The sequence below is a fragment of the Copadichromis virginalis genome, linkage group LG5, assembly GCF_057382275.1.
Source record: "Copadichromis virginalis isolate Kocher_CV1m ecotype Utaka linkage group LG5, C_Virginalis_male_GT1.1, whole genome shotgun sequence".
Taxonomy (NCBI): Eukaryota; Metazoa; Chordata; class Actinopteri; order Cichliformes; family Cichlidae; genus Copadichromis; species Copadichromis virginalis.
In genome coordinates this window covers 16,212,832-16,234,908 of record NC_140622.1, presented here as the reverse complement: position 1 = coordinate 16,234,908, position 22,077 = coordinate 16,212,832, and the positions used below count along the sequence as shown (strand labels likewise).

General features: G+C 40.4%; 3 protein-coding genes across 5 annotated transcripts in view; 2 read left to right on the top strand and 1 right to left on the bottom strand.

Moving 5' to 3' along the window:
• The window catches only part of dlgap4b (discs, large (Drosophila) homolog-associated protein 4b), a 146,184-nt gene extending 140,425 nt beyond the window's left edge, over positions 1–5,759 (top strand). For 2 of the 3 annotated variants that reach the window (XM_085456212.1, XM_085456214.1), the window contains 2 exons: positions 78–248; positions 1,128–5,759. In XM_085456212.1, the coding sequence (XP_085312338.1) occupies positions 78–248; positions 1,128–1,361 (405 nt within the window). In that variant the 3' untranslated portion in view covers positions 1,362–5,759. Of the gene's footprint in view, positions 1–77; positions 286–1,127 lie in introns of all 3 variants that reach the window. The other variant, XM_085456213.1, reaches the window with a different exon arrangement.
• Positions 5,760–7,841: 2,082 nt separating this feature from the next.
• On the top strand, positions 7,842–12,687 carry tgif2 (TGFB-induced factor homeobox 2). Its single transcript, XM_085456210.1, has 3 exons — positions 7,842–8,143; positions 9,574–9,812; positions 10,484–12,687. The coding sequence occupies exons 1-3, from the start codon at positions 8,125–8,127 to the stop codon at positions 11,918–11,920; spliced, it is 1,695 nt and encodes a 564-aa protein (XP_085312336.1). The 5' UTR covers positions 7,842–8,124; the 3' UTR covers positions 11,921–12,687.
• Positions 12,688–15,158: 2,471 nt separating this feature from the next.
• Positions 15,159–22,059, bottom strand: myl9b (myosin, light chain 9b, regulatory). Its single transcript, XM_085456211.1, has 4 exons — positions 21,965–22,059; positions 18,557–18,760; positions 16,134–16,295; positions 15,159–16,036 (listed from the first exon to the last, which is right to left on the bottom strand). Exons 2-4 carry the CDS (start codon positions 18,738–18,740, stop codon positions 15,861–15,863), a joined length of 522 nt encoding a protein of 173 aa, XP_085312337.1. The 5' UTR covers positions 18,741–18,760; positions 21,965–22,059; the 3' UTR covers positions 15,159–15,860.
• Between the last annotated feature and the right edge of the window lie 18 nt (positions 22,060–22,077).

The following is a 22,077-nucleotide window of genomic DNA, read 5'->3' as shown; positions in this document are numbered from 1 at the left end:
ATATTCATTACAGTGTTATATAGATTACATGTATTGTATTCTTACTCCTCAATCATTTTCATCTCTCTTCTGGTTAGAATACAAATGCCAACCCACGCCCTACAGCCCAGGACCTGGCTGGTTTTTGGGACCTCCTTCAGCTATCCATTGAAGACATCAGCCTCAAATTTGATGAGCTGTACCATCTCAAGTCCAATGACTGGCAGCCCGTGACATCTGCAGCTGCCCAGTCAAATTCTGAGCGGAAGGTACTTCCCACCCCTGCTGCCCAGTGCCCTGGCTGGGGTAGGAAAGCCGCCGAAACCGGCCTCTCTCCTCCCACCACCACTACCATTGCTCCCACTCTTCTTTTACCCCGCATCCCCTTCGTGGGATGAACTCTTACAAGGCCTCCCTGTCCAAAGGGGCCAGAGTGATCCCTGTAGGCATGCATGGAAAAATTAAAACATCTCAAAGAGGGCTGACGCTTGTGTGTTTTTATGTATGAAGCCCTACTTTGAGCATGCATGTGTCATTTTTCTGATCTGTGTGTTGCAGCGAAGCATGGCTGAGATGCGCTGGTTCATGTGAAAGAATTCTGGCTTTTGTTATTTAAAAGTCTGTGTGCTTGTGTGTCCTTTGTTGATTGTTAATAAGTAACTGTGTGTATATGTGTCTCTGTGCCTGCATCTTTATGTCAGTGGCTGTTTTACCTGTCTCTGAGGTGCTTTTGCTTCTGTTGCTTGTCAGTATACGTGCATCGGGTGTGTCTTGTGAGCCTTATAATTTAAACTTAATGTAAACTCCCCATCAGTTCATGTTACCATTTCATGTCTTTGAAAATTTATATTCAAATGACTGTTTAGTCTTTTTTTTCTCAGTGTCTGTTTTTCAGGTGTCTGTACTGTCAGTGTCTCTGTTTATCATGTAAAATCACTGTTATTTCAATCTTAATTGAAGAGAATTAGCCCTGTTGTACTGTCTTGTCAAAGTCCTGTCTGCAGATCTTGTCTAAACTGATGAAAGACCTTGATGTTTCTTGATTATATTTTCTCACTGGATGATATCTGTCTTTTTCCCCCCTTATCTCCTCTTTTCACACATTACTCTTCCCTCTCTGTCACTTTCTGTCACTCCCAACACGACAGGACGAGGAGAAGGCGGCGTCAAAGAAGCCTGGTAAGGTACGACCACCGCTGGGCCGCGAGAAGAGTGCCGACTCTTCATCCAACTCTTCCTTGAGCTCGGCAGAGAAACAGCGACAAGAGGCTCGCAAGCGTCTGCTGGCTGCTAAGAAGGCTGCCTCGTTTCGCCAGAACTCGGCCACAGAGAGCGCAGACAGCATCGAAATTTACGTCCCTGAGGCCCAGACTCGTCTCTGAAAGAAACTGTGAGAGAGGGCCGTTGGGTTGGAACAAAGGACAGTTAAGTGTCAGTTAAACACCTGGAGAAAGGAGAGGAAGCTTTTGCAATGTAAATGAGTCATCTCAGTGAAGATGGGTACGGGTGGAGGGAAAAGAGTGGGAAATTCCTGAGTTTGGAGGGTTTTGACACATTCATACAATAATAGGCTGGTCCTGGTGACTTCAAATGAGCAAACAAGTCATTGAATATTTCTCGGACCCAACGGACTTTGAAGCAGGAGACTCCTCATTTGAGTCTTGCCATTGAAAACCTCAGCTGATGAACTTTATCTTTTCTTGTTACGGTTCTTGATATCATCATAAAAAATTGTTAATGAAGGTATTGTTATAATGACAATTATATCCTAAAGAATCTATATGAAGACTGTTTTAAATGTTCCTGTATCTCGGCTATAAGATATTTTAAGCAGACAGAAGGCAAGCGTTTATGCTTTTCTGTCTTCCATCGTCCTGCTCTCTTCCCAGACCATTGGCCATCTTGTAGCTTTTGCACAACACCGCCTTGTGGCCATCACAGACACTGCACACATACCACAAACTCACCTGTGTGTCTTCCTCCTATTTATTTGTTTGTTTGTTAACTTTCTTCATCATTTGAGTTATATAAAAATCAGTTTAGATCAGGTTATTACGAATAGTTTTGGTGTGATGAAACTGAAAGTCAGGTTTAAAGGGGTATTTGTATAGGTAGCAGTTACCTCTTGCGTATGTCCTACAGAGTCGATTGTGTCAAAGATGTTTTTTAACAAACTTTAGGTTTAGTGTCTGAATAGATTTTGAATGAGAACGCATCCCAATAATCAGGCAAAGCTTGAGGACATTTTAGGATACGCACTACCGCTCGAAAGTTTGGGGTTTTTTAGAAATGTTTTTGTTTTCTTTGTTTTGTGAAGAGAAGCTCACTTGTTTTAAGCTAATGTAGCACTGACCAGCAGAAATGTTATAATTGGCAGCAATTAATTACAATTACCAACATTTCAGGCATACTTACCTTCACTCCTGTGTTCTAATGGCATGATCCCTAATACCAGTTTGTCATATTAAAAGAATAATTATTAGGAAACCTCTTTCAGTTATGTTAACATAGCTGACAAAACTTGTGCCATTAACAGAAGCCATTACATTACATGCCATTACATTTAATGTTGTTTCTTTCACTGTGGATTAGATGTTTAAAAAGACATTTTAGATAACTAAAATTAAAACAAACTGGGGGGAATTTAAGACTATAACTGAAACAATTTTGTGAACTTGGAACACTAATAAATATATAGAAATAAATATATAGAGGAGAGATCCTTAATTACTATCTGTTAGTTATGTCAAGAAGAGGCTTTGATGTGTTTGAAACTCAGGATCTCTGGACACTGTGAACCAGCTGCTTTCAAAAAGTTATGTGATTTTATTGTAATACCTGGACTGATTTTCCTAAATCTTGTCTTTTATTTATACAGTCCATATAATATTAATTTAAATGGACACTAAACCTAAACATTTTCAAAGAATAGAAATTACCGGTAAATTGAAATAAGAGAATCACCCCTGGGAAAATAACTGAAAAACAAACAGTCAAAATAAAAGGTAATTGGAAATGGCTGAAGCAGGTCCAGATATTGTCACTTAATAAAAACATTTATTGATTCATACAATGTTTTGTTTTGTTTTTTGTTTTTTTACTACTCTGAGAAGTGCAAACCAGCTCTAAAGAGAACAGAAAGAATGAGATAAAACCCTGTAGATCATTGCGCTAGGAGATGTAAATCACTCATAAATCAGAGTTTCTAGTCTTCTATTGGCAGCTTTATGAAATGGTTCCCATAAGAGCCAAATCATGTTGGTTTGTGAAAAGAACAGTACACACTGTTTAACTTTTCAGGCATGTAATAGGTAGTTCCCTTTTTTTTTAAGAGCGTTTTGAAACTACTCTAAAACCCATAAAGGCTGATCTATCAGGCTCTTAACTATCCAATATTTTTAATCAGCGATACAGTTTTCATAACATTATCAAATAGGTCAGGAGCGCACTGCTTGCATTACCAGTACCATGTTCGCTTCTCGTGTTAAGTTAGAGCAGTCTGCCTGAGAAGCACGAGTCAGCACTCTGCATCTAAAGACCCAGAGTGTCAGTTTTTTTTCTCCCCAAGTGAAACATGCAGCTCTCAGCAAAATCAGTGAAAAAAATAATCTATTTATAGTCATGTTGTCAGGCTAGCAGCACTATAACTGATATTTTTGGTATAATTTAAAGATGTGGAATATATCTGAGAAACGTTTTTCACAAATGTGGAAAAATGCAAGCTAAATAAAATGTCATTAATCCGATATAATATAGGAGATAATTACCAGAAACACAACGAGGGTTATAATTATTTTATTATCAATAAGTTACCAGAATCTTTGACAGGGAACATCTTTCCTGGTGCACTCTTTCTTTCTGTACTGTGTGTGAGCCACAACACTTTATCGAGATAGCTGTCATGCATAGATAGAAGTTAGGTAGCTATCTTGCACTTGCTGATGTAATCTGCCACTGGAGCACAGGATTGATCCCTTGATATAGATTCCAGTAATGATTGATTAATACATTTTGATCTGCAACATTTTTGTAAACCTTTACTTTATACGCAGCGTAAGGTTTATCCTGCAGCTGCCCTAAATTAACAGTATTGGCAATTACAAAAATCTTTTTTTAATGTTCGTCTAATGGTCAGTCCACCGGCATGCGCACGCTCTTTAATAAAAATGATGTGTTTAATTCTAAATATAATTATTGTTGGTAACCATGAATTATCAAAGTTGTTGTTTTGCAAAAGAGTTTTTTTTTTTCTTTTTAATGAAGATCCCAATTACTGTTATTTGCTTGCATTCATGAATTAGTTTTTGTGTTTGAATGTTATAAGTCTGATTAATTTCAGACTTGTCTGAGAAGTCCAGTGTACCAGCTCAAGTTTGGGTATATTTTGATTGGTCATTTTTAGTTTTATACATGTTTTCACAGATGTGAAGTGGGAGTTTTGCAAAATTACCTCAAACTTTTGAGGGGTAATGTTTACCCGACAGAATGACACGGGGAACTATATACCGAATATTTATTCCTGTTGTTGGGACGAAATCTTTCACTCCTCCTGGTGTCTTTTGTCTTCTCTTTTCCACTACCTTAGCATTTTCTGTTTGTGCTGTAACTGCAGATACTTAAATATTTGACTTCTTTAAGTGCTTTCATCTAGGCTTCATGCAGCAGGCACAGTGAGCAGGTTTCGTGTTTCCAGAAGTGTTTTTTGATTTTATTTTGCTTCCCATCACTCAACAAAATAACGAAATCAAAGTTCATTGTTACATTATCTCCCCCCCCATCAGAGGAGCACCCAAAATACCTGCACTTATTTTTATTCAAAGAAGACTTTCTTATTAAAGCATTACATACATTAGTGATTGTGTTTTAATCATTTATTCAGTTGCTTTTTTTTCTTTCCACTGAAGACTGCGTAAGCCAAAGATGAATTCACTGTTTTAAATTCATCTTGTGTATTTAAATGTCAGCTTCAAGGAACTCAAATGTCGACTGTGAAAATAGATTAAGTACACTGTAGCCATAGCAACATATAGATTTAAAGATTTTGATAAGTCCATGTTTGACAGCAGAACTGGCCATCACTTGTGGATCAAACCTCTTCGTTTGGTTCATGAACTTAGGAGTTTGCATTTTGAAAAGCATCGTTTCTGAAGTCTGCAGCAACAGGGGCTGATTTTTCTTTTTCTTTTTTTTCACTCAAGAAAACATATGATGTCTCTGCCATGTGTTTACAGTGAAATTACATAGCTGGCATTGCATAATTTGCATGAAGGGGACACATCGCTTTGATTGCACATATCCCCTCACTTTAGATTTTTACACTGCGAGTAGCATACCGAACCAGCGAGTCACCCCTGACATGCCTTAGATCAACCACTGTCATTTGCCTGTCTTCCACTTTCAGTTGGTAAGCAAACAAACTCCAACTGTCCTCTCCTAATTACTTGCCACTGGCCTTAGCTGTTGCAGTGTCTGTTTCTCACCTGCTGTGAACCAGAAGTACATAATTTGAATTGGAAATACCAAGTAAGCACCACTTCTTACTCTTGATTGCTCACCATTCTTTCGCTGTTGTGTTTGCCTGCTGGGGATGTCTCTCAGCCAGAAAAATGGCACAAAGGTGTCAATAGTTGGCTCCGTGATGGCTGTCAGTATACCCCCTTCCGTTTGACTGGGGGTGAATAGGGCCGTTAACATCTGAGGCCTACAGTGTGACTCAAACTTGGTGGTTGGCTTGATTTAATTTCTGACTGTCTGGAAGAACTCGTCTGATGAAATCTTCTCCTAAAATAAGCATAGATGTCTCTTCTATATGTAAGCAGGGCGGCTTCTAGTGGATATATATGTATCAACGACAAGATGACAGTGTCTTCACTCTATGCACTCACTGCCATGTTTTACAATACCTAATAATTATGTAATATGTTACATAATTTCATGTATCATTTTCTTTTCTTCATATTTTTCCCCCACATATTGCTTGCTTGCACAAAACCGTAGGACTTGAATGCAGGTAAAACACAAATGTGGCATCTCCGGCGCACTAAGGGGAGGAGGCCAGGAACACAGAGAAAGTTGTTCTGTGATCTGTTTCAAACTGAGAGTCGAGACTTTTTCCAGCCTGCTGATGACTGTGTCTGTGTGTGTGTGTGTCTGTGTGTGTGCATGTATGGGAAACCAGGGGATGTAAGTGGGGTACTTAAAGAGACAAAAGAAAGCTCATCTCATACATTTAAACAAAGCTGTTCTTTAGCACACAAATAATCACTGGGGCACACCTAGCTGGATTTCCTGGGTAGGTTTATCAGTGACTCGCTCAGTGGCACTGTGGGGGGTGGGGGGGGGGGGGATTGCTGCTCTAAACTATTGATTTTTATGGGTGATAATGAATGGGCTTTTATTTAGCATCACACTAAATGCATGATGAGTTTCATATCAGAGCATAGCTTTGATGAGCAGTCTATATTTTTTTTCTGTGAAAGGGTAAAAGTTTCATTTTGGGAATCCAAGTTTGATACATGTTTGCACATTTAAATGTGTTTCCATCAGACAGTGTGAATCTAGTGAAACTAACCCCACGCAGTACTCTGAAGAGAGGGGGAGGACAAAAAGCTCTTTCGTATCCCTTCATTGTTTCTCTGACTTTGGAATATAACTGGGAAAAGGGGGTGAAGGGCAGGGGCAATACTCTTTTAAACATGAGAGATATGATGTAGCAAAAAGTGTCTGTACAAATCCTAGAAGAAATACTTTATGAAGCAAGCACATACTTTAAATCTGTTCTTTAAACTACTCTTATAGGCTGTGTGTAATTCAAGGTCTGTGGGTTTAGTAAAACTGGTTGTGCTGTCTGAGACAAAGTTGTGAGTGAGTGGATGTGCTCATAAAGTGAGATTTACTTAGATTCTTGTCACTATACTCTGGTAATATTTAAAGTATATGCGCAATACTGAGTAAAAGGGTTGTTTGATATTAAGACAAAACTAATAATCTTGCATTTCTCCCCGTGCTTCTAAAAATGTCTTCTGTAAATAAGAACAAAGTCGGACTAAAATCCCCATCTTTTACAATGCTGTAGAGCTATTTATACTATTTCAAGGTTGTTCAAATGTATAATGCAGAGACCTAAAATTCAATAAATGCACACAGTACTTTCTCAAAAACGTCATCATGGCTGCCTTTATTTTAGTGTTTTGCTCTTTTAAAAAGGTGATTTCCTTTGCTTTTTTGTTTTAAATAAGTGTAAAAATCGTTTTTAACACCGAAAACATACTATGATCTATAGTCTTCATTTACAGTCATCTTACGTTGATTTGTTTGTGCTATCAATCTCACAGAAACCAAAACTCCCGCTTATTTTCTGGAGGAGTTTGAGTCTTCCACAGATGTCGAGAAATCAAAACAGTCCCATTTTTGTCAAACGAGCCTCTCGGGCTTGAACAGAAACCGAGCAAAATGAATAAGAAATCACCAGTCAACTCTTAAGACGCTTATGTTTTTGTGTTACGTTTTACATATCTCAAACAGAGATATAAGCTATCCCCTGGAGACGATAATAAAATGACCACAGTGGTCTGAAGGGATTACACCGTTGTTATATATACATCCCGCTTGTGTCTATGTAACCACTGGGTTGCTAGTTGCTCCCCTCCGGTTTTAACCGCGTCGAGATAATAAGAATGTTTCAATGACTGCGCTGTATTTTGAATGAAATGGTTCTCCCGTCACTCACTGTGACACCGAGCCAGTCTTCTGCCTGAAAACGCGCCGCGATTGGCGCATGTTCGCCTAGGAATAAACGCCGCGACGCGATTGGCCGACAGCTGTGAAAGGGGTGGGACGGACTGTCAAGATTAGCAAACCGCTGCAGGTAAAAGGAAGGAGCGACAGAAGACAGCCAACATTTATCTTTGCAAGAAAGCGAAGAGTGTGGTGGAAATGTGACTTTTGTTTTCTCCTCACCTCCGTGCGGCACAACTCTAGCGGCGACGGCTTTTAGTTTTTTTGGAGTCGGGACGAGAGCACCAACACCTTCGGCGCCTTGGAAGAAAGTGTCGCTGTGTCAACCATCGTTTGGCTCCCGGGCACGCTTTGTAACAACGAGCAACTTGGACAGCTGCGTGTTTTCCATACAGCTATCGACAAAGAATGAAAGCAGTCAAAAGAGGTGAGCTCTACTCGTCTTTTGCCGTGTCCGTTTCTCGCCAGCGGAGTGTCTGCCTACGAGCCCCTGCGTGGCTTTTCGCTGTTGACTCTGGCTGGTATGCGGGGGTTTTTGTTGCGAGCAAATGCAGCGTGTGTTTGTGTTGAAATTTGGAGGGACAGCTAGCCAGCTAGTTATCTCTGGAGGCAGGCATGGTGTCCATCTGGCGGAGCGACATGCGGGGAGGCTGTGCGTCCCTGCTCGCCTCCTTTTGTGCCTTCCATATGGCTAATTTACCCGTTTTCCCTCCAGGTTGGTCATATTTTATTTTATGCAAGTAGTGGGGGTTTTTGTTTTGTATTTTGAAATGCATCCTAATTTCTCTAACAAAGCGGTCTGTTGTGCATAGCTGGGCGATCATTTTTTTCTTTTTACGGTCTCAGCAGCCTGAGGCCGTGACCATGTATTAAACTTTTTTACTTTTTCAAGGCTTTCCAAGGCGACCCCGAGCTCCAGATGCCTACAAAGGTAGAGAGGACATTTTGTAAACACAAGTTGATCAGCGTGATGCTGATGTGACAAGCTGGCCTATCGGAATGAAACCTTACTAAGCCAGCCCTGCACTGAATTGTATTTGCTTGCTGTCAGTAAGATAGTTTGGAGAGTTTTTTGTTGTTGTAGATCTTAAAGGGTCCGTGCCGTGAGCCAGTGGAGTTGTAGTATCACGTACGTCACGCCTCTTCGGGGCACTGCAGGGAATGCCTCAAATCTCTGTCAAGCGAGAAGTCCTGTTTTTTTGTCAGACCCAGTTTGACCACATTAAGGCTGTTTTTTGAAATATCTATCCTATTCATAGAGTCGGGCTGTCTGAAATGTTTTTATTAATAGTAATAGCTGTTTTATTTCCCTCCTGCCCTTTTTGTTGAATCGGCTCGAGGTGCTTTGCATTGTCAATAGATTCCTGGGCCACTAGCTACTGTGATGTTGATATGGCCACAATGTCTTTGTGAGGACAGGCGCTACCCCCGGGGGTCAGGTTTCACCCAGCCCCACAGAAGGACATTTACTGCATTCACTTGCCCACCCCTGGGATCAGGCATGCTCCATTTTGAGGGGAGATTCCCTCCAGTGCCAACCATAAGTCTTTTTTTGCAAGGCATGTGTAGCACAATATCACAAAGCTCTTGTAAATCTGTTTGTTACTATGTAATAGATAAAAAAATAGCAGTAAACAAGTACTGTTACTTTTATGTCCTTGATCAAACGGTTACCTTCCTTTAATGTTTGTTTACCTGGTGTCTGAAGAACTGTGCCTAAACCACACCATGCATGAGCCAGAATAAGTGATGGGTAACATCAGAATCAGAATACTTTATAAGGACTACCTCCTACAAACCAAGTCAGCCAGGGGTGTAAAAGTCAAAGTGACTGACGTCTTGCCTATTTTCTCTCAGCTCTCACAGAGGATACTTGCCCGGAGCGTGAGGAGCACACCTCAGCGGACAGCGATGATGGCTCCCCGCTCGACCTGTCAGGAAGGGGACTCTCTGGGAAGCGCCGTCGCCGTGGTAACCTGCCCAAGGAGGCGGTGCAGATTCTCAAGAGCTGGCTGTACGAGCACCGCTTCAACGCCTACCCTTCAGAGCAGGAGAAACAAAGTCTGTCGAGCCAAACCAGCCTCACGGTGCTGCAGGTAAGGAGCAGGTTTTCATTTATTGATTTATTCTTTTCACTCGCGAGAGAAACTTGCATCAGAGGCACGACGCTACGTCTGTTAGTACAAACAAGTGTGACGCGTATTTGGCTGATGATGTCTGATGGATTGTGCATGTAAATCTAAAAGCACTTGCTGCTTTAACTGCTCTTTCTGATTGTGAACAAGTGAAAGCAAAACAATAGTTGAATGTTAGTGGAATGTATGCATTGTACTAAAGAGAATAGCATTTTTCCCAGCCTTCCTTTTTTTACTTTGTTGCATCAGTGGTAGACGTTTCCTCTTTCCCTCCCAACACGTAGGCATGCACAGACAGGCTGCATTAGATAAGGCATTTGCAGATCAGTATGAGGCTGCAGCAGAGTTTCTTGTTATGTAGTCAGTTCACTGGAATGCCTTTGACTGGCTTCTCTGTGGCTCAGCATATTTGAGCTCAAACCTTCATTGCTGCCAGCTGTATGGGGGCACTCACGCCTTGTCTTGTCATGTGAGAGGCTGTACCACTAGAGGGAGTGGTGCTTGGGTACAGGTTTAGGTGAAGAAACGTTGCTGTTTGCGTCAGTTGTCTGACACTTCTTTTAGGCTGGTAAGCAGAAAATATTGGTTCTTCTCATACCTGAAATCTACAGTTTTTGTATTTATTTTCCCAGATCTGTAACTGGTTCATCAACGCACGTCGCCGCCTGCTCCCTGACCTGCTTCGCAAGGATGGCAAAGATCCCACCAAGTTCACCATCTCTCGCAAGGTTGTAGGTAGAAATGAGGGCCACTCCTCTCCCAACCCATTGCCGGAGCGCCCATCTGTCATTCATTCTGCCCCTGTTTTCGACCTCGGTGTTCTCGGAAGCACAGCAACAGCTATTCTGACGGGAGCAGGTTACCCTGGTAAGGAAGTGTCAGTCCAGGCACTGATGAAGCTGGATGCACAAAGTCTGCTGATGAAAGTGAAAGAACAGGGGCCTTATTTGGCAAGTCTTGCCAGCAGAAATACAGCAGCTAGCACCACCAATGGCCTCTTCAACACACCTCCACCAACTCCTCCAGATCAATGCGCTCCCCCGGACTTTAGTGCTTTGCGCCTCCTCGCAGATGTAGCTGCGCAGAAAGCTATAGAGCTGGAAAACGAAATGAAGCTGAAGAGCCAGAATAAACCCACAGAGACTGAACAAGCAGAGTCACAGAGCAGCACTTGTAACCGAGAGATAGGCCTCACACCTCCTCCAGAAGACAACCAACAAGTCTTGGATCCTTCCAGGGTGCAGCATCTAATGGAGACAGCTATGACCGTTCCAGCATCAGATGTGCCTTCGGGAAAGGATTCGGTGCCTGCGAGTACAGAAGCATCTCTTCCAGTCCCAGCTCCAGTCTTTTTCTCAGCTCCAGGGATATCACCTCTTCATATGAATAAAGTCATCGTTTGCCACATAGAGCAGGATCAGCCTCAACTTCTTACAGCCCATCTGCCAACCATGATGCCAGTACCTGCCTTAGTCTTAAAACAGCAAGATCCTCACAAACCAGTAGCTGCTCCAGCCTCACCAGCTTTAGCCTTCAGCTCAGTTGCAACTCCGTTGTCCACTACATGTCCTGCAAGTGTGCCGGGCTCAGTGCCATCCCCAGTCCTTCTGCCAGTCACAAATGTATCTTCCGTCTCTGCAAATCAGGAGTTATCCACAAATGTAGCTGTTGTTCCACCCACCAGAGGAATACCACTTCAGCTGCCATGTCCCAGGTCCCCCTCAACTCCAGTTGCAGTAGCATGCCCACTGCCATCTTCAGCTGTCATGTCTTCTGAAGCCCCAGTTACAAGCCCAGCATCAGCCTCTGCCCAGGTTTCAGCCGCTGCCTCAGTTTCGCCCCAGTCCGCATCCATCACACCTCCTCTTGGCCTCAGTTCCCAGCACACCGCCTCCCAGCAGCCCACGTCCCCGAGCAGTACCAGCACAAGTAGCAGTAGTTCACAGAGGAATTCAGCTTCTGTGCCCCGTGTTTGGAGCATGGTCACCAGGCAAAGCCGCTCCCTGGGGAAAACCCCCATTAGTGCCGTGTGGGGCCCACTGCACCCGGTGAGTGAAACTGTCAACTAGGAGCTCTTTTAAAAATATATATATATAGTTGTGTAGACCAAACACTAATTTTAGTATGGACAACACTATATTGGAGAATGTATTATTATTATTTTTATTTTTTTTATTCATCACCAGTACGTTTTGATATGATTTTTAAACCTGAGCCTGTAGAATGTGCAGCGGGGAATTAGTTAATCAGATGTGCAAACTGGGATGAAGTAAAGTAACCAACATAATGGTACTTATAAAATAGAAAAAGAGATGGGAAAGAGACTGTGTTTATTATGCTGTTTGACAACAGAAGGGGGTTTTCTTAAATCACTTTCATAATGAACATTCCTGTAGCGTAAATGCAAAAAAAAATTTTTATGTTTGTTTTGTTTTTTAACCTCTTACCATTTTTACCAGGATGTATTGATCGCCCACTTTTTGGTGTAATTGGCACCACCAGCAAAGTTGGCCTCTTTAGTAGCAGTACTGGATTTTATTGAATGTACAAAAGACACTGACTGCGAAACATCCACTCCCCTCTAGGATAAAAATGAGGGCATGGTTTTGTTTTAATATTCACATCACCATCTTCTTAGTTTAGTGCAATGTGTTTATTTTTTATTATTATTATTATTATTATTCATTTTTTTGGGATGAGAGAAACTGATTTTTACAGCAGCAAGCTCGGACCCTTTCATAATGTATTCCTGTTGTTTTAGTTAAAAGGGGAGTGACTTGTTGTGTCAACTTTCTGCGAAGTATATGCTTTTTTTTTTTTTTTTTTTTTTTTTTTTTTTGCCCTTTTTTTTTTCTACAGTTATATCTGTAGTTTTAATTAAAATCAGTATTATAGTGATTTAGCCAAAAACATGTTTTTCTTCTAGGCAATCATCTGTTAACATGAAGCCCTCACAACTCCACGACGCATTCAGTTTAGTGAGAGAAATGGTGCTTTTATGGTTTATAATATTTATGGTTTCTATGTTCCCATTTTATTCAGCAGATATTTCTCTGTGCACATAGGTTCTCTGCAAAGCAAATGTACCACACTCAGTAGCTGACTTTTTGTATATTTAATGTTCTAGTATTTCCTCATCTGTGATTTCCACTTTTATTTACAAATGGTTTCTATAGACTTTCTAATCATAAAGTTTTAGTTTCCATGAAACTGTAATAGGATGAACCACAATTTGTGGCTAAATGCCATCTCAACTTTTAACAGTAGCAGTGTTTGTGGGAAAGTTACATTTGTATGAGAATAATGCTGTAGCAAAAGTTAATCTACAATACTATCATGTTTACCAGTGTTACCGAGCTGTGTTTAGCTCAAACGGTTAGGTTTATTCTGCGTTTTTGTTTAAATAAATGTGTGGGTTGTAAATGTTGTCATACTGCCAAGCATCGACCATCACAATCATTCCTAGAAAAAAAAAAAAAAAAATTTTTTTTCTTTTTTTTTTCTTTCCTGTCTTGCTCTTGTCAGATATGAACATGGGAAAATGGTCATACATTTTTATTTTACTGTTGTTGTTTAGTTTTTTTTGTTTGTTTGTTTTTGTTTCCTCACTGCCACTTGTATTTCAGGATTTAGATTTTTCTTTTTAAGGCTTTATTTTGTTCAGGTATTCTGTCTGATGTGCATTTATACCTCAATTTACAAAAGTCATGTCAGACTTGGGTCATGTCAAGGATATTAAGTATTAAACGCAATCTTTCTTTCTTTTCTTTTTTTTTTCTTTCTTTTTTCCATTGATGCTAAATCATGTCACTGTGAGTACACCTTAATGGTTGTAATACTGGATGGATGACTAAGGCGTTTTTGTTTAATGGCAGTGCTTTATATTAAGTTTCCTATGATGTGCTTTTTTTTTTTTTTTTTTTTTTTTGATGTTTTGACTTAAGCTTTATAACTGTGTGGCCTCTGTAGAGCTACATGCATTCAAAACGTGATCATTCAATTTCATGTGACTCGCAACTGACTGCTGGTAGTATGGCTGACTGTTGTGCCTTAAACCTACAACTGATTAAGATGTCTCATTTTATATTAAAGACTTAAACAGTCTGTGCAATATATGCCTTAAATTTAAAATGTCTTGTCTTTTTTTTTTTTCTTTTCTTTTTTTTGTATGAGCCTTTCAAGGAAATAAAATTTCAAAACTGTTTATAAATGTTTCATTTGTCTTTGTTTTGCTTCTGAAAGCAAATTGATCACTTGTGAGTTCCTTCTGTGCAGTAGTGGGGTTGACCTTGATTTCTTCAAACATCTTGGCTAAAATCCAGAAATTTAAAAACCTTTGAAGCTGCTTTTAAAGGTTTAAATATCGAAGTTTCTAACTTGCAATCTGTCTATCATTGTGAGATGTTTCGTTTAAAAAAACAAACAAAAAAAACAGGAAGCATTCTTTTTTTACTTTTAGCAAATTACAAAATTTAAATGACAAAATATCTATTTGAAACAGCTTTCAAATAGCATGTTTATTTTAGCCCATCTACGTGTGTGTGTGTGTGTGTGTGTGTGTGTGTGTGTGTGTGTGCACGCGCACATGTACTCCCAGATATGTTTTTAATCTAAACGAGTAAAAATATGATTCTGTAGGGTTTATGGTGGCACTTGTCTTTATATACAGAGGCAAGAAGTTTTATTACAATTGGACCAATTTAATGGGACAAATTGATTTGCTGTTGAGGAAAATCTTTATTTTACTGTCCAGATGTTATAATAGCAACCCGACACCTAGATTTCTTCTGGTCTATGATATGAGATTTAAAAATTTAAGCAACTAGAAAGGGGTGGGGTGGGTGGGGGGGTTGCAACATACAACAGCTCATGCATATTTGTTTCTGTTCATATGCAAGTCATGTAAACATAGCTGGGATGTCATATTTCTCAAAATGAATCCAATGTTTCTTTCTGTCCTACCTCAAAGGCTCAGCCTAACAAGCAGAGAAAAAGTGTTACATTTTAATCAAATTTATTAAAAACTGGTCCATTCTCTTTAAACCCCTGATAAAGACACAAAACAACCAAAAACCATTCATGTCAGTAAATGTGTGTTAGTGAATATGTACTTATTTAGTTAAAGCTGCAACATGAAGTAGCTGTAAGTAAATATTTATTGGTTGCATTCCAGCTCAATTTAAGTATCTGGCAGTTATGTAAAGCACAATACTGTACTGCAGCTTTGTAGGAAAAAAAGCGCTGTCATGAAATGCTAGAAATGTTTGAATGCAGGCATGGTGCAATATTTTAAAAATACGCCGAACACACTCTCCACTCACTTTATTTGCCTGAGAAATTTCGAAACTGAATTCCTTCAACAACACAGACATACCCGATCCTTTAACAAATACACACAACCAGCTGACGGGAGGATGATCTCACTTTTGACTGCCATTCCTAGTGACCATTTCAACTACAGGAAATATTTGCACCACATTTGATTGTCTAAACCGAATAAAAATGATGAAAGGTCAGGTTTTTTTTTTCTTTAATCTGTTTTCATCATACAAGGATATATATTAGACAGAAAAGGAGACAAGTTGCGCAGGTGTGGTAGCTAACTGGCAGGAAGAGGTAAACATGGCTGGTATTGTATGAAGTACGTCAAATGGCCTCTGCACAAATACACAGATCTGCTTAATGCATCTCCAAAATCCAATCATGTTGTCTACAAAGGCCAGAAAAACTGCAGTCAATATGGATGAAGACAGGTGCAACATCTGGAATGATGTTTAAATGTAAAAAAACAAAAAAGTGGATCTCAAATTACTTCAGACATGCCACCCTTGTTAAACATGTAGGTATTTAAATGTACAATAATTTATTTCTGCCATTTTATAAAAGATATACTTCAGTCCTACATGAATTCCTTTCAAATCTGCAAGATTGACAAAGACAGGAGCTACAGATGGATTTGTGGTGCAGCATGTGTGCAGGGGGGAGGCCAGAGGCAGTCATTTTCTCCCTCTACTCGTCATCCTTGTCTTTGGCGCCATGTTTGAGGATGCGGGTGAACTCTGCATAGTTGAAGTTGCCCTTCTTGTCGATGGGAGCCTCCCGAAATAGCTCGTCCACTTCTTCATCTGTGAAGCGGTCACCCATGGTGGTCAGCAGCTCTCTCAAATGGTCCTCGTGGATCACACCTTGGACGTGGAGAATTGAGAGGGGAGTTAATGATCCGAGCCCTGGCAGAGTGAAACGGGATTTGTGCGTGTGTGTACAAGATGCGTATTGACCCACCAGATCCCTCCTCATCAAAGCAGGCAAAGGCATTGCGGATGACATCCTCGGGGTCTGTTCCATTGAGCCTCTCTCCAAACATGGTAAGGAACATGGTGAAGTTAATGGGCCCTGGTGCTTCGCTCATCATCCCCTCCAGATATTCATCAGAAGGGTTCTTACCTGAGGAAGAATATCGTCACATGCATCCATCGCTCATCTAGGAATTAACATCTTGTTGTCTGATAATAAGAAATAATCGGCCCAAACCAGCAAGTGTGGATGAACATTTAAGTGTCACTTATAGTTAGTTTACCTGGAATCACAGGTCTTTGCTATTCTTGTTGTGGTCCTTACATACTCAACCCAAGATCCATTTTAATTGCACATTTTCCTGCTTTTGGTAATCCTGTTTTAATAAATATTTCAAGTATTCTTTCGTACTCTTATGTACAATTTGAAGTGGTAATGACTTCCACCTCAACACCCCTCTAAAAATCAACGTTTTCTGTATATTATTTGATTCAACTTTCAGCCATGTGAATCTCCTTTCTGTTGCAAATCCTATTTAACAAGTATATTGACTAAAATCACAAAAGTGTCTTTAATATAGTCAGTGTTGGTCAAGTTACTTGAAAAAAGTAATCAGTAACTAATTACTGATTACTTCCCCAAACAAGTAATCCCGTTACTTTACTGATTACTTATTTTCAAAAGTAATTAATTACTTAGTTACTTTTTAAAAACACAATTTACAACCTGAATAGGTGATAAAGCGATAGATCTTTCAGCCCAATTCTACTTTTTCTACATAATCCATCATATAAAATGTAATCAAATGGAAAAGTCTCTTTTTAAAATTTAACGGGAGGTCGAGACCTACTACAGCCGGGAGGAACACCGCTTTCCCGGCACATCGTGCCTCAACCTCCCGGTCGGCTTCGAGCCGCCATCCGAAGAATGCGGCTAAAAGTTTTGCGAGATCTCGCAAAACTAACTCGGGATCTCGCAAAAGTCCGTCTTAATTTTTTTTCTCCCATGTCCCCTGCGGGGCTCCGTATTTAACTTCATGCATCAAGAAAACATTTAATTATATGCAACATTCTCTGACTTGAATAAATTAGTTTAACATTTAAATCTATTTTCTGCACATTCCGGCACATAAAATAAAATATTTTTTGTGTTTACACTCAGTCTTTCAAATAGATGCAAGTAAAACACAGCAGTAAATAAATAAAATCAAAGACTAGCGGTCCTGTTGCTCTATTTTCACCTGTAAAGCAGGACTGCGGTAGGCGGAGGTTTACCCTGGTGCAGGTGTGCCGCAGCGGTCAGTGGAAGAATCCGCGAGTTTCTCTGTGAGTTTCCCATTACGTCATAGCGCACTCGGTGCTTGCTTGGAAGTTTAGGGGTTGTTTTCGCTGTAAAAAGAAGTTTTCTTCCCACGCACAATGGACACTAATGTTTTTGTCACTTTTTATGGAATCAAACTCAAAGTAAGGTCAGTACTTCCACGCTTTAAACGCTGCACGCTCATACTCTCTCCTGCACTTGATATTTGATCCATTGTTGATCTGCACACAGCTGTTGCCACGAACGTCGCACTCGCTTACGTCACTGTCATGAGACATTCTCGCAAAAAGATTCACGGTTTTAGTAACGCAGCGTTCCTACGGGAAAGTAACGGTAATCTAATTACCGTTTTTGCAATAGTAATCCCTTACTTTACTCGTTACTTGAAAAAAGTAATCGGATTACAGTAACGCGTTACTGCCCATCTCTGAATATAGTACAGTTGGCAACCTTGTCATACTTGCACTTCTTATTAAACTTAACAGAGTATGGACTGATCCCAGATTACCATGCATCTCATTTGCACTGGTTCTGTACTGCAGTGCAAAGTGTGCAGCTACTATTTGATTTCTTTTGACGAAGCACTGGACTCGATCACACTGCAGTAACCAAAACTGTGTCAGAACTAATGCATTTAGAACCAGTTTTAAGTATTTGATCTCTGTTACAGTTACTATGTTACACTTCATTTTGGGATTATTTAACATATTTATTTTTTAATTAAAAAGGCACATTTGACTAGCTAAAGCCTCAGTCTTATATCTTAATATATATGTATTAAAAGGGCTGTTCCAGTACTTTGGCGCTGAACTTCCACACACTTGGAAAACATTTTTCTGATTCCCTAATTTTTCACTCTCTTTCTGATCTCCCTGCCTAAACTTGGAAAACAGAAATAACCCTGACAACATCATCACCATCATCACCATCATCTCTGGCAATCACCAGAACTGCAGTTTTGCTAATCCTCCAGTTTTATAATGTGGAAAAAACAATGCCCTCAATTCCTAAGGGAAGTTCCTCTTACAAGTAAAATGTGACCTGTTTAGTAGTATATATTTTGTCACGTCTATAAATGTAACACTGTTTACCCAGAGAGGCCAACATGTCATGCAGATCTTCCTTGTCGATGAAACCATCTCTGTTCTGGTCGATCATGTTGAACGCCTCTTTAAACTCCTGAATCTGAGACTGATCAAACATAGCAAAGACATTGGAGGTGGCTCTCTGCGGGCGCTTCTTGGTGGTCTTTCCCTTGGCACGTTTGCTCGACATGGTGGCGTCTGGATCTGGACCTGTGCACATATTCGTAAATTAGATAAAAGCGTTGTAACCCCCAAAGACATTATACAAAGAGAGAGCAGTCTTTTTTTTTTTCTTTTTTTCTTTTTTTACAGCGAATGAATTGTGAATTAATGACACGCGGTAGTAACATCACCTTAGTTACCCAGCTCAAGATGTCGTACTTCTTTGGGACTCGACCACATTTATCTACTCTTTTCCTGCACAAACCTGCCTGTCCCTCTATTCTCCGCATCCTATTGCACGTTGGCTCCAACACAATCAAACAATTGAACACACTCACATGCGCAGACAAATGGAAAATCCCTGCAGACCCTGACACGAGTGGCAGGTTTAATTCTGGAAGGAGATTGAGTTAGCTGCTGCTTGTACTGTGAAGACATGTCATTTTCACACTCATCTCAGCACCTGACATTTAGCGAGACTGCGATTCCCTCTCTAGGGGAAGTGAGAGAAAGAAATTTACCAGCATGGGGGCAAGCTGAAAAAAAAGAAAGGAAAAGAAATGACAAACCAACCCCCACACACACCACCTAATGTACATAATGCCAATTCTCTTATGGTTTAATGATGATGTGGATAATGGTGTCAAACTCCACATAATGTGCCTATAATTTACACAATTTTTATATCCATCAAACCTTTTGGTGACTTGTGCCTTATAGATCAGACCATTGCCACCCTGGAAGAGACTGCTCCCATAAGATTAGACACGTTTCATCACAGGATGTGAAATACAAGAGTGAGTCAGTGACAGCTCATTGCTACTTGTGCAGCCTGAGAAAACAGACAGAATGTAGCATCGCGTCTTTTCTTCATCAGCGTCATGTGATTCTATTAGAGTGATTAGAACAATAGCAAGGGAGCATTTCTGTTTATTTTCAACTCTTCTGTTCTAGACATCATACTAGAATAAACTTCCCAAACACTGACTAATACATCTTGTGTCAAGAAATGCTACCTAACAATGATTACGAAAATAGAAAAGCAGTACAGTAACGGTCAATCAGCAACGCACAGACACACTGTTTGTTCTTTCAGCATGTGCTGGTTCTCTATATCGGCTCTCAGTCATCAAAAATAAATAAATAAATAAATAAAAAAATACAGTAGGCTGTGCATATTTCCACAGCAGACAGCAAGTTTTGTTTAACTGCTCAGATAATATGAAAAGCTTTTTTTAGTTTCTCCTCACATGAATCTGTCGATAAGTTGGCCAAACTGCTTTAGCATTGGTTTAAATGTGTGTACTTAACAACTCTGTGCAGAAAAGGTGAACACAATTCAGTGTTTGTTTGGTTTTTTGTTTTTGAGACAAAATGAACTATAATCCCTTTATTTAATTGCATGCTTTAATGGCTACGTGCATTCTTCACTGCTCCATTTTCACAAAAGGTAATGCCTCTGTAACAGTGTCATCGTATTTAAAGGGCTGGGCTAGTCTTAAATTTCTGCGTCTCCTGTGCATTTTGCCAGCATGATTCATAAAAGGCTTCACCGAAAAGCATGTGAAGACAGGTTTGCCTATCTAACTGGTCCTTTATCTTTTTAAAACTAAATATAAAGAGGTTCTTCTTGTGTTGATTTCTATACAGATGAATGCACTGTGATAGAATTTGAATTTTTATTGCCAATGCAAATCAGGATGTCCGACCTAGGCTCTGCCCCAAGTTTCCAAATGGCTAACATTTACATAAAGACATAAAAATCCAGATATGGATCTGCATGCTTGGGTTCCCGCTAAAAATGGTACAGGAAGGGTGTTTATACAACTGTGTGCCAAGTGAAGCAGAGACACACACACTCTCATTCCCTCTTTCATCACAGACACGTGTTGGATTAATCCTTCCTTTCATTTGGCTACTGTTTGGCTGGTTCAGTCCCATTGTGTGCCAGAAAAATGAAGCAATCTGGAAGGTGTGCAATTGGCCCAAAGCCTTCCCATTCTCCATCTCTCAGTCGTTGAGGAAGCTGGAAACAAAACAGTGTATAGCTCTACTTGATGGTTTCAGGAACAGAGGAATTCCTCCGCCTGATTACAGCGTCTCCCTCCTGCCTAGATGGTAAAGTCCTCACACAACACAAAACGCTTGGATTATGCAGACACTTTGCTTAAGTCTCAAATGAAGTGGCTCAAGCGTAAACAGTCCAATGTGAGGTATGTAGTGGAAATTAGTTATCTGTATTGTGGAGTCTTGTTTGGCCTCACTGATAGAATTCTTGCAGTGTAATGAGAGAGGCTCACTGGTATGTATCTCTACATCGATATCGCTTTGAAATGAGATCCATGTAAACTTCTGACAGACTCTGTGAGAGTGAGATTATGTCATAGCTCACATTTTTAAGCTGCAATAAGACAGAACCTGGTTTCAAGTCCCTCTGTATCTGGTGCTGTAGCAACAGCTAAAAACTCCCGCATTCTCCACAGAGTGAATCAACAATGATTCATAAAGAAGCTGAAAAAACAAGTATTTTTGACAGCAACGTAAGCGTTTGGCTGACGTGCCTCAGCTCAGCTTGTGTTAACAATTGTATTTGTTCTCCGGCTGCCTCGGCTCCTCCATGGACCCTTTTATCCACCGAGGAGTGACAAAGCTTCTCTGTCCCTCTGGCCAACGAGGACAGACACCCACGCTCACACTCTGCTATCATCAAACATTCAGGCTGTCATCCCACAGCCTTATATCAGGTCGTGCAGGTCAATATTACTGAAGCGCAGACCAAGAGGCCAACGGTCAGGAATTCCAAAAGCAAACAGAGTGAAGAGAAATCTCATCGCCTATAAAAAGACATCATCAGAGGAGTGTGTGTGTGTGTGTAAGACAGTGTGAATGACACGGCTCTAAACGGGTCAGCTGCATTCAGAAATTCCCCTGTTTAATGTGCCTTGGTGATGACATGGAAGTAAGCACACATCCATACAGTTTATGCACAAATTCAGACTCTGAGATAAATAACATCTTCAAGTTTCTCCCTGTCTTTATCAAGGGATGAAAATTTCCTACTGCTCCTTCCTTGTTTCCCATTTCAGCAGCTCCCTGTAACTGTATCCTCACTTTCACCCTCGCCACTGACAGATGAGCATTGTACCCAAAAATCTACACATCAAATTCACTTGTGGCCCACCAAACAACAGCTCTAAAGCTATGTATTGTCTATTTGTTCAATCCAGGCTTAAAAACAGCTTTTATTCTCACCTTTCCTTCAAGTAGAAATGTTTGGGAGTACTTCAAACTCCTTTTGTCTGGCCCCGAAACAGCAGTGGGAAGAGAAGCAGGCACTGAAAAGTTTGCTCAAAGAGTCAGACTCC

Excerpts from the sequence above, each read along its gene's own strand:
- myl9b (XM_085456211.1), bottom strand. The coding sequence starts at position 18,740 with ATGTCGAGCAAACGTGCCAAGGGAAAGACCACCAAGAAGCGCCCGCAG. Across the intron at positions 16,296-18,556 it reads TGACATGTTGGCCTCTCTGG|GTAAGAACCCTTCTGATGAA; the intron begins GTAAACAGTGTT and ends ATTCTTCCTCAG. Across the intron at positions 16,037-16,133 it reads CTTTGATGAGGAGGGATCTG|GTGTGATCCACGAGGACCAT; the intron begins GTGGGTCAATAC and ends TCCACGTCCAAG.
- tgif2 (XM_085456210.1), top strand. Across the intron at positions 9,813-10,483 it reads CCAGCCTCACGGTGCTGCAG|ATCTGTAACTGGTTCATCAA; the intron begins GTAAGGAGCAGG and ends TTATTTTCCCAG.